At 41.2% G+C, this 12,647-nt stretch overlaps 1 protein-coding gene across 2 annotated transcripts in view; it reads right to left on the reverse strand.

Moving 5' to 3' along the window:
- Positions 1-12,647, reverse strand: part of abcd3a (ATP binding cassette subfamily D member 3a) — a 99,990-nt gene that overhangs the window by 67,115 nt on the left and 20,228 nt on the right. For both annotated transcript variants that reach the window (XM_088322564.1, XM_088322563.1), the window contains exon 4: positions 5,281-5,369. In XM_088322564.1, the coding sequence (XP_088178690.1) occupies positions 5,281-5,369 (89 nt within the window). The remainder of the gene's footprint in view (positions 1-5,280; positions 5,370-12,647) is intronic.

A 12,647-nucleotide genomic window follows, 5' to 3' on the forward strand; every position in this document is an offset into this window, starting at 1 on the left:
AGGTTTGCACGCACTGCAGGAGGGATCTTGGCCCACTCCTCCACACAGATCTTCTCTAGATCAATCAAGTTTCTGGGCTATCGCTGATAAACACGGAGTTTGAGCCCCCTCCAAAGATTTTCGATTGGGTTCAGGTCTGGAGATTGGCTGGGTCATGCTAGAACCTTGATATGCTTCTTACGGAGCCACTCTTTGGTTTTCCTGGCTGTGTGTTTCGGGTTGTTGTCGTATTGGAAGACCCAGCCCATCTTCAATGTTCTGACTGAGGGAAGGAGGTTGTTCCCCAAAATCTCACAATAAACGACGGCCCCAGTAATCCTCTCTTTAATGCATTGCACTCGTCCTGTTCCATGTGCAGAAAAACACCCCCAGCCCCTTTGACTTCATTAATAATTGTGTCCCACAGTTAGCTCCTCTGCATTTACACAACTGAACACCTCTCTGTGGATACATAGTCTTTTCATCATCATCATCACCACTTCCATCACTGTTTTTATCCTACCAGATTAATTTAATTTACATTAATTACATCAAAGCGGCGCTGCCACAAGCGGCTGCCTTTTCCAGCAGCTGCCCTATTGTTTTATTGTCTGCTCCTATCTTCGGTGTTTTTTCTTCCCGTTTTGACAACTACACTATGGATTACTTCTATTCTATGGGACATGGGTTTTAGCGCACAAAAAATGCGTGTATTCAAGGAATTTCAACTCCTTGCCCTGAAGAATTCTCGTGCCGGCGTGATGAAGGGGCCTATCGTGGAAGGAGAGCCGGAGCTAGCGAAGCGGCTAGCGGCGGTATAAGTCTTCGGTACCATCCGTAATCATGGTAAATGCGAACTCACGACCAAATAAGATCATCGAGTGCGGGTGGAAAACATCGAAGCGCACAGGGAGCGCAGTTGCTGTGTTTTGCGGAAACGTGGCTCACGTTTAGCATTCCGCACGCTAACGTGTAGCCACCCGGAGCAATCCGGCTTCAACGCCGCTAAACAGAGACACGAAAGCCGGGGGGTATCGGAGAAGAGGCGGACTTGCTAACACGAGGTGGTGTATCCCTGGATTTTCACAAAGAAAGGTTTTCCATCTGCCGCAGGAATGTCGAACTTTTGGACTGGCGTGACGTCATCCACTCCGCTACAAGCACCCCTAGGGCATCATGTTCATCTGTTAATAAACAACGGGGTAGACTGCTGGAAGTGTGAATTTCCCTACGGGGATGAATAAAGTATCTACCTATCTATCTATCTAATTTAATTTTACCCCTAAATTTACTATATAATGCTAATAATCACCTAATATCATTTAGTCATCAGTAATGACAATAATAACAATAACAGTTACAATCATTATAAATATTATTACTACTATAGCAGACCGGCGGCGCAGTGGTTAGCGCTTGTGCGGCACAGGTAATGGGAACCTGTCGTGGGTTCAAATCCAGCTCCAGACTTCCTGTGCGGAGTTTGTATGTTCTCCCCGTGCTTGCGTGGGTTTCCTACGGGCACTCCGGTTTCCTCCCACGTTCAAAAAACATGCATTTCAGGTGAATTGGCAGGTCCAAATTGTCCCTAGGTGTGAATGAGCAAATGAGTTGTCTGTCTCTGTGTGCCATGCGACTGGCTGGCAACCAGTTCAGGGTGTCCCCTGCCCACTGCCTGAAGACAGCTGGGATGGGCTCCAGCACACCCGCGACCCTACTGAGGTTAAGCGGTGCAAATAATGGTTAGATGCATGGATTATTATTATATTAATATGAAATAATAATAACAATGTTGATTTGCTTGCATCTACCTTTTGCTATATCAATCAGACATCTGTTTCTTCATCTCTGTACTTCACCAATATTGTTTTTTTTTTTTTAATACACATACTTTTCCTGGTAGTCTCGGGGGTTGGATTTTAAAGTTACTACATACCCTCAAGTTATAGCTTCCTTCTTTCCATGTGAATATTTTTTGTATGTTCTCTGGCAGTACATATTTGTTCACTTTGAATAGTAGTTGGGAAATGGAAAACTCCACTAGATCTAACAGTTTTAATAATTTGGACAGCAGAAATATAATATTGGTATGATCACATTATCCTGCCTTGTGTATACATCTTATTGCTCATTTTTGGAATACAGAAAGGGGATGGAGTGAACTTTTGTAATTATTGCCCCAAACCTCTGCAGAGTACGTTAAGTATGGCAAGACAAATGAACAAATAAGTACAGCGCATTATAAATCAAAAAGAATTTGGGTTTATTAATATTTGAAAAACTTTTAGATACCTTAATTTGTATGTGTCGAATTTGTGTCTTCCAATTTAATTCACTGTCTATTGTAATTCCTAAAAATGTAATTTCTGATACAATGTCTGTGGTAACACCATCCATTTTCACCGCCAGGTCTAGATTTGTCTTGTGATTACCGAAGAATCACTTTAGTTTTATTTAGAGGTTTTATTTAAAGGTAATTTATTTATATCCAACCATGTTTTTAGGGTAATTAATTCACTATTATCTTTGTTACTAGATTAATATAATCATCATAGGAATAGAAAATGTTAGTGTCATCTGTAAATATGACGAATTATAATAGTTTGAAAACTTTAAATAGATTGTTAATACAGTGGGACCTCGGTACTTCGCGCTTTGACGTTCGCGGCTTCAGAGCTTCGCGGCCTGTAATAGTTAAAAGTTTTTTGAAGGGCGTCGCTACTTTGCAGATTTTCACTTTTAGCGGGTGGTTTTGGTCCCCATTAACCAGGTCTAAAAAATAATAATTAAAAAAAAATAACAATTTTATTTTTTTCCTTGCGCCGCACCGCGGGTGCCGTTCGGACGCTCCCGAGCGAGCCCCTAACCCGCGGCGCGGGTACTTTCGGGCGCGATAGGCACGACACCGCGACAAGCCAAACAGGTCAGGCGCTCGGCGCGGAGGCCGGCGCCTGCCGCTCGGGCCGTGATAGCGCCCGAGGGCCAACTCAGCCCGGTAGGTCAGGCGCTCGCCCGGCGTCTCCTACTCGGGCCGCGAGGGCCTTCACCTAGGCGACCAGACTCGCCGGGTAGGTCGGGGGCTCGGCGCTGAGCCGGGCAGCACGGCGGCGCAGTGGTTAGCGTGTGTGCGACACAGTTCTGAGGTCGTGGGAACCTCCTGCGTGGGTTCAATTTTTTTTTTTTTTTTTTTTTTAAGGTGCGCCGCTAGTTCGCGGATTTTCACTTTTTGCGGGTGGTTTTGGTCCCCATTACCCGCGATAACCGAGGTCCCACTGTATATGAATTGAAAAGCCTTGGACCCAGGACGGAACCCTGTGGTACTTCACAACCAATGTCTAAGTATCCAATTGTCAACACTCCCATTTTAACATATTGTTGCCTCCCAGTCAAATAGCTTTCAACACATCCCAAGACCACTCCTCTGATGCCATATTGTTTTGGTTTTTTAGATATTAACTTAATAGACTGACAGGTGTTCAGAAATACCACAAACCAATAATCCACTAACGTTTGCAATTTCGATATGATTTTTAAAGATATTGTCAATTAAGAGTTCCACTGTGTTAAGTATTTCTACCAGGTCATAATATAGTTTGGTATAAACTCCTGTCGTGTAGTTCCAAGCTGATTGCTCACCTTTCTTAGAATCATCGAGATCTCAATAGGTGATATCTTGCATGGGGCTCCGATTGAGATTGACTGTCATGTTTAGCTTCTTCCATTTTCTAATGATTGCTCCAACAGTGTTCCTTTTTTCACCAAGCTGCTTAGCAAATGCTCCGTAGCCCTTTCCAGCCTTGTGGAGGTGTACAATTTTGTCTCTGGTGTCTTTGGACAGCACCTTGGTCTTCACCATGTTAGCAGTTTTACTGATTGTATGGGGTGGACAGGTGTCTTTATGGAGATAACGACCTCAAACGGGTGCATCTGATTCAGGATGATACATGGAGTGCAGGTGGCCTTCTAATAGGCGGACTAACGGGTCTTTCAGGTCCAGAATTCTAGATGACACACAGGTGTTCAAATACTTCTTTCCAGCTGTATAACAAATAATATTTTTTAAAAATTTGCATTTCGATATCTGGATTTTTCTTTTTAATTGATCTTTCTCACAGCTAACATGCACTTACAATAAAAATTTCAGACCCCTCCATGATTAAAGTGGGAGAAAAAGCAAAATAGCAGGGTGTTGAAATACTTATTTTCTTCACTGTATTTCTCTCATTTTCCCATGCTTTTATATCCATTAAACACTTCTCCAAATGATTGTTTAGCTGATGAAAAGGGACAAACCTCACCACTACCAATCGTTACGGATACACCTGATCAACGTTACAAGTGCCCCAAACACATCGTAGAACCATTTTTGATAACACTCTATTTACAAATGTTTTAAGTTATAAAGCTACTCTCAGAAGGAAATAAATTGGTAAGTAGAGGTACCACTGTACAAGCGTGTGAATCATGTGATACAAAGATGGACATCCTAAATCGGCAACCACCAGCTGTCTTTGTAGGAGAAAATGTAGGTTCGATAATCTTTTAAGTCTTCTTTCGTGATTGAATTAAGTACATCGGAAACCTGCCATGAGGGGGAGCCTTTTATTTCGTCATCCCAAAAGAACTCAGAGAACTCCAGACATAACAATGCATTTATAGCTTCAGTTTGAGTACAACCCAAAAGGCGGCCCTAGTCCTCAGTAATCAACAAGGAAGATGCTGTCGTACCCTTATTAGGACATGTTGTTCGCCTCAGTTTGCTCAGAGAGTCCTTGAAGAAGGGCCTTGCAGGTCTCATGCCCTTTTAGGGAAACTCAACTGTCTTGCCAAGGATCTTCTCGAATGATGTCAACATTCCCTCACTACTGTAAGCAATGTAAGCAAGTCTTTCTACATTTCTAAATGTATGCAACTCTATTCTACAAATGCAAGTCTATTTTCCACAACATCTTCATCATCACATTCTTATTGGCTGAGAACAAGCGCTGTCATAATTGGGGCTGGAGTCATTAGCATGTAATCGTATGCATCTACTCGTTAGCACCTACTCACTAACATCTACCTGTTATCATGCAACCGTTAGCATCTACTCACTAGCATGTAACCATTAGCATAACTTGTTAGCATTACTCGATACCATCCAATCGTTAGCATCCAATCATGGGCATGAAGCCGTTTGCATGCCTTTTGCCAATGGTTACATTTTCATGTGGGCCAGTGTGGTTACTATGGTGACCAGGCTTCCCATTTAATATGAATGCACTCATTATTCAGGATGGGACAAAATAAAATTCTACTGACCTTTCAATCATGGTTCCATTCTGAATCATCCATACGTCACAGTAGGTCCTTGCCACCAACATCATGGCGACAAGGATCAGGTACCCAGTCTGAGGGTGACACCAGAAATAAGGACGGGACTTGGCAAACTCAATTCTATAAAACATTATTTTAAAAAATAAATACATAAAAAATTACAATGTTTTGCAAATGTTGGAACCTTGTTTAATTCAAGACACTATTTAAACAATGTTGTTTCTCAGCAAATGTGTTTTCCTCAGTCATGACCCCGTAATAAATATTAACAATTATTGAGAATTTTTTTGTCCTTTTTGTTGTCCTTTTTTTCTTACTTTTTTCTTTTCTTACTTCTTTTGCAAGGAACTGTATACAGAGGCTGCCCTACTTACGAACGAGAACGGTTCCAGACTATCGTTCGTAGGTTGAATTTGTTCCTAAGTTTTTTGTTTGTTTAAAGGTTTATATAAGTATGTTTACAAGGCTTGAATAAGTAACCTGTATTGTTTTGTACTGAAAAAATAAACATTCCCTAAAATAATATGATCTATAAAGATAAATTAAGTTGAGTTTAACTTACTTTAGGAAGATGCGCTTCAAGAGATCCTCTTCTGTGGTAAAAAGTGTTCCGACCATTTTCTCAACCGCAACTAGCTTTCTTATTCCACTTTCATTTCAAAAGAAACGGCTCGCCTCTCCTTTACACCTACTATATTGAATGGATGCATGAGATATTAAGCTGTAAAAATGTCAAAGTTCTTGGCGCGCTGGAGATAGTATAGACAGTATAGAATGTTTACACACGAACTAGGAAGAGGAAACAGATTTTTTTTACTTCGGGTGGATGCTGGGTGACCTCTCACAGCGCCACACGCCGGTAGCGGTGGAAAGAAGCACTACAGTAATGTCCTGTACTCTGAAAAAGGTGCACACAAAACAAAATCTAACTTACAAGCTATGTCCAGATTTTTTCGACATCCTGAAAAAAATGTTCGTATCTACAGTTTTACGAAAGTCGAGTGGTCGTAAGTAGGGGAGCGTCTGTATGTGTGTTAGTATGTATGTATGTATTTATGTGTGTATTTTGTTGTTGTATGGTCATTTGTTATTTATGCCATTTAATTTGTAATTCGATGTTTTAACATGTGTTTATTTTTTATCTTTGCAACATTATTCATGCAAAATTATACAAAATGACGTGCAGTGTGGCACTCCATGCATTATCTTGCTCAGATTATAATCAAACCAAAACAAAGGGGCGAAAGTACACAGCAGCAGGTTGTTAATGATCTAAAAGCATTTTAAAAGTCACTCACAGAAAAATCAACTTTGTAATACACCCCGTCCGTTCACAAGGGTCATAACACTAAGTGTTCTATTTTTAATATGGTCAACCTGTCCAAGCGGGCACAATAAGTCATCCTGATATAACGTTGTCCGTGAAAATACTGTACTTAGAACTCACAGAGGTCTCATCCACATGGAAACCAATTTAATTATTGCCTTCACTGTTGCACTTCATGCAATACCTGGATCATAAAAGCTGATAAAGGAAAACGCTAGGGGCAAATGTACACAGCGGAACGTTGTTAATGATCTAAAGCAGGAGTTGGGGACCTATGGCTGAGAGGTAAAATTGTATTCTTGCAATTCTCATCTGTTGCGATTTAAATATGATTCGGGCAAAACGGAGTATAATGCAGGCATTGCTATTGTACCACTAATAGCAAGTGGTTTGTTTCAGTATACAGTGGTTCCAAATAATAGCAGTGCAATGTGACAAACCAGAATATCTCATGTTTCAGTATATTTTTCATTGTTACATGCCAAACCAGTATACCACTATATCAGTGGTTATATGAGTGGTATACCAGTAGGTGCTCAGAAAACAAGCAAGACCCAGCATTCAAATTAGGGACGCTTCAAAGGCTGTGCAATTGGGCAAACAGTTTAGAAGGCTGTGTTAAAAAAATAGTGTCTGGTCTTGACTGTACAAAATCAAAACTATTTTGTATTACGAAAAAAAAAGGTAGGATTTAGCAATCCCTAATATTTAGTTGCATGATCACAGTTTTTTATAACTGCTCATATCTGTGTGGCATAGAGTCAACCAACTTGTGGCACCTTTCCGTTGTTATTTCACTCCATGAGTGCTTAAAAACATTCCACAATTAATTTAAATTTCTTGGTTTTGCATCACAAACACATTTGACATTACTCCACAAGTTCTTGATTGGATTGAGAACTGGGGATTGGGGTAGCCACTCCATGACATTAATTTTATTGATTTGGAACCAAGACAGTGCTACTCTCCTGTTGTATTTGGGGTCACTGTCTTGGTGAAACACTCATTTCAAGTCCTCTTTAGAATAAGGAAACATAACCTCCTTCAACTATCTTAATGTACACAAACTGATCCATAAAACCCTGTTATGCAATTACTGGGCCCAACACCAGAGTAGGAAAAACATGCCCAGACCATGATACTTGCACCACCATGTATCACTGTCTTCAATGTGTACCGAGGTTTGAATTCAGAGTTTGGGGGTTGTCTCATACAAGGTCTGTGGCCCCTGGACCCAAAAAAGGACAATTGTACTTTCATCAACTCCTACATTTTTCTTAAGGCCAAGTCGTGTGTTCTTTGGCGAATTGTAACCTTCGCTGCACATGCCTTTTATTTAGACAAAGGAACTTTGTGTGGGATTCTTCAAAATACATTTGCTTCACACAGAAGTATTCTTTTACGGCACTTACAGGTAAATGCACAGTGTTTTATGGTACTGGAGCTGATCATTCGCTGAGCCTTTGCCATTCTGGTTATTCTCCCGTCGATTTCAATAGTTGTCTTACGTTTTCTTCCACGTGTCTTTGGTTTTTCCACTCATTTTAAGGCATTGGGAATCGTTTTAGCTGAACAGTTAATTTTTTGCAGCTATTTATAGGTCCCTTTGCTCTCCGATCAACTTTTTAATCAAAAAATGCCGCTTTTCGGAGCAGTGTCTTGAAAGACCCATTTTACTTCCACGCAGGTTCACCCTGTGCAGGTTTAATCATCCTCAAATAGGCACCACCCGGTTCACACCTTTTTTTTTCTTCCCCAAATTACAAGAACTCATAGATGGGTTGCGACACTGCTTTTTTTTAACACACCCCTTTGAACTATTTGCCAAATTGCACAGCCTTCAGAGCATGCCTATTATGAATGCTGGGTTTAAAGTGTTATATTCGTTAATATGAGACATTATTCTGATTTAATAAATTTCATCAAATCTTCTAATGTCACACTTTGATATAAAGTGCGCTGAAAATTAGATTTTGTTTGAAGAGCGAGTTTGGCGATTTTGCTGAAATTTAAAATTTGTCTTGAAATATATGGTTTGGGGCGGCACGACGGATGAGTGGTTAGCGCGTCAGAGGCACAGTTCTGAGGTCATGGGATCGGATCCTCCTGTGCAGAGTTTGCATATTCTCCCCGTGCTTGTGTGGGGATTCCTACGGGCACTCCGGTTTCCTCCCACATTTCAAAAACATGTATGTCAGGTTAATTGGCTGGTCCAAAATGTACCTAGGTGTGAATGAGCGGGTTGTCGGTTTCTGTGTGCACCGCAACTGGCTGGCAGCAGTGCAGCTAATGGACGGATAAATGGTATGGCTCGCTTTCACCCCAAAAAAGGAAAAAAAAATCTAATCAAAACATTTTGCTATTATGGCTCTTTGGATCAAAAATGGTTCCCGACCACTTATCTAAAAAGGCAATCCATGACTCAGTCAGCAATAAAATACACTTTTGTGATACCCCCTCTTAATGGCCAAATGTCATCATGGTCAAAGGCATAAAAAGGGTCAACTAGCTCATTAGGGCAAAATATACAGGCCTAATTGAAATTAGCCAGTGAATGTCCTGAGTGAGGCCCCATCCACATGGAATCAAGTTTTTTTTTTGTTGGATTTTACCAGTGTCTGAAACTCATGACAAAAAGTTACCGGACACTAGGGCAGACAACCCTGAAAAGTTGCCTGCCCAGCCATAAAGTTGCGTGCCCCATTTTTCACAACTTGAAGCACAATAAGACGACGAATTGCAAAAAAAAAAAAATAAAAAAAAAATTAAAAATACAAAATTAAAAAAAAAACATTATTGCTAAGTATTACGGATTGATAATCAGAATATATAACAGAACAACACTTTAACATTAAGTTTATTATAAATCTATTTAACATTCATTGCATGTATGACATTGCCATTTCCCATCTGCCATCAGTATGCACCTGTATTAACTCATCTTCATTCGTGCAATGTTTACGTTGTGTTGTCTGCTACAAGCCACGCGAGCTCCTCTTTCCACGATGCTTTTAATGTACGTTTAGTAGTCATAAATTTTGTTAGCTTCTTTCAAATATTTCTTCTGGGGCTGAGGTTTTGGCTTGATTCCTAACTACTTATCCATTTTTCTCTGTACGTCTACTTTGGAAAATGATATGCAAATGCACGACCTTATAATGCTCGGGAAAGTCCGGAAGCACCAAGTTATTCGATACAGGCTTCTGATGGCTTCAGAGTAAGCAAATTGCCCAACGAACAGAAATTCTGAAATTTCCAAACCGAACGACTATTCCTAAATCGGAATAAAGCAAACGCTTGATTCGAAAAAAAAAAATGAAAAAAATAAATAGATAAAAACAAAATACTTTTTTTTTCCTCGAAAAGGTTGTCAACCACCCAGGCAGAGACGTTGTAGAAGTTGTACGCCCCACGTAAAAGATGCACGATCTTGTGTGTGTATTCATAAAGACAGATGATTTTCGTAGGTAAATTGCAAATGTATTTATTTTGGAGACAAATCTTTTGCGGCAGCGAGACCTTTGACTAAGACTAGAAAGTTCGACCATATAACTCCAGTATTAGCCAACTTGCACTGGCTCCCTGTCTGCCCAGAATGTGACTTTAAGGTTCACTTAGTAACATACTAATGTTTGCAGGGGTTGCACCCTCTTATCTATCTGATTTTATTGGCCCCTATGTTCCTGAAGCCTCTGGTTGGAAAATGCTGGTTTACTTGTGAGTCTGGTAGCCAAGAAGAAATCTGCAGGCTCGAGAGTGTTCTCCATCTGGGCCCCAGTGCTGTCAAACATTCTAACTCCTGAAGAAGGATCTGCAACCTCAGTGGAATTTTTAAAATCAAGACAATTCAAGATGGCTGCGCATGGATACATGCTTGCGGCTCGTAGCTCTTCAGCTAATCTTCTATTTATTGCCGTTCTCTCGTCTTTTTTGCTTTCATTTTTGGACACATGTGTGGCCAAAAACACTTACAGTAGGGACGAACTTATTCGGTTGGGTGAGCGTCTAAATTTCGACTTTTCGGGCACTTTTTATACCGCCTACGATATACCGAGTGAACTTCAAAGAGACCCGGGATCCTTGTGGACAGCTATTCCTCTTAATAAACGACGCCGACGGCGCCGTAAAGAAAGGAAGCAGAAGCGTGGTTGCCGTGCAGGTAGATGTGTGAAGCGTGTGAAGTCCAAGCAGCAAGATGGACGCGAGGATGGACGCGAGGATGTAACTAATTCCACCATTCATTCCTCGCCGGACAACCGACGCTTAAAACTCAGCGCTCACGAACGGCCACAACGCCGGGAGCTTTTGAAGATCTCGACAAAGACTACAAAGAGTTCAGCTAAGTCAAATGATTCAGCAAAGCTGAAATTTGGTCTGTTAAATATTAGATCGCTTGCTCCAAAAGCTTTACTTGTTGATAACATTATTCGTGATTATAAACTTAACTGTATGGGTCTTTGTGAAACGTGGTTGCGCCCGGATGAGTACTTAGCGCTAAATTATGCCTCTCCCCCAGACTACGAGAGTAGTCATTTAGCGCGCACGTTGAAAACGGGTGGTGGTGTTGCGCTAATCTCTGAAAAATCGCTCAAATTTAATCCACGTACCTCTAATAATTACAAAACGTTTGAGGCTCTTGTGATGCGGTCCTCTCTATTGTCAATTGACGTAATAACTATCTATCGTGCACCTGGGCCATACACAACTTTCTTAGACGAATTTGCTGAACTTTTGTCTGAACTAGTAACCTATGCAGACAAAATTATAATTATGGGAGACTTTAACATTCATATGAACTCCCCACACAGTTCACTTACTATTGCGTTTAGTTCTCTAATTGATGCATTTGGTTTTAATCAATTGGTTGATTTGCCAACCCATAAAAATGGGAACACGCTAGACTTGATTCTGACTCGAGGAGTTTTAACCTCAAACATTATGGTGTTACCGTGTACTACCGTTATCTCTTATCATTATTTAGTGACATTTGAGGTGCTAACTAAATGTAGTGTTAAAAAAGCTGAGGGATTTAGCGGACGCAATATAAGCACTGGCACAGTTTCTGAGCTCTTTGAACTCCTTCCTGGAGCAGTTGCGTCCTTTCCTAAATACAATGGCTCGATTGACTCACTCATGAATGGGTTCAATACCACCCTGACTAGTGTGCTGGATTCAATAGCGCCCATAAAACTAAAATCACGTCCTAAAAGACGCACACCTTGGTTTACTGATGAAACTAGAACCCTTAAAAAAGAATGCAGGAAATGGGAGAGAAAATGGCGCGCTACCAAGCTTGAGGTTTTCCATAAAACCTGGTGACAGCTTGTTAAAGTATAAAGCGGCCCTTGCCTCTGCAAAATCGGCCTACCTTTCGAAGGTGATTGGATCTCAAAAGAACAACCCCAAAGCCCTTTTTGACACTGTAGCATCCCTTACAAGGCAACAGACTATCGCAGATAGTTCGACACACTCTGCTCAGGACTTAATGGTCTTCTTCACTAAGAAGATTCAATGCATACAGGAAGAAATTGCAAAAGATATTGTTAGTACCACACATATTAAAGGACTGAAATTTACAGATGCACGACAGGGTGGCTGCCCTGGGAAAATGGCCGGTTTTAGTGAACTGTCACTTGATGATCTCAAACAAGTGGTGAATGCGGCCAAACCGACAACTTGCCAGTTCGACCCGCTCCCAGGTTCACTTATTAAAAGTCTTTTTAGCGTCCTTGGGCCTTCAGTTCTAAATATTATAAATGCTTGCTTGAGGTTGTCCATCGATTCGATGATGACCATCTTCTTTTAATTGTGAGTCTGCTGATGTTTGAAGAGTCCGATCCTGGATCCACAGATGCGGTTACAGACAGAGCATGTGAAGGGGGTGCTGGGGGGAGCAGGGGTGGCCTGGCGAGCATGTCTCTTTGCACGCTTTGCTGCACGGTGTTGCATGCGCTGTTCCTCCATGTAATCCACTCCATGTGAGCAGTGGGAGCGCCAGAGGTCTCGGCAGGAAGCAAGTTCCTCC

The sequence above is a fragment of the Urocampus carinirostris genome, chromosome 18 (assembly GCF_059441175.1).
Source record: "Urocampus carinirostris isolate Australia breed hairy pipefish chromosome 18, RoL_Ucar_1.0, whole genome shotgun sequence".
Lineage (NCBI taxonomy): Eukaryota > Metazoa > Chordata > Actinopteri > Syngnathiformes > Syngnathidae > Urocampus > Urocampus carinirostris.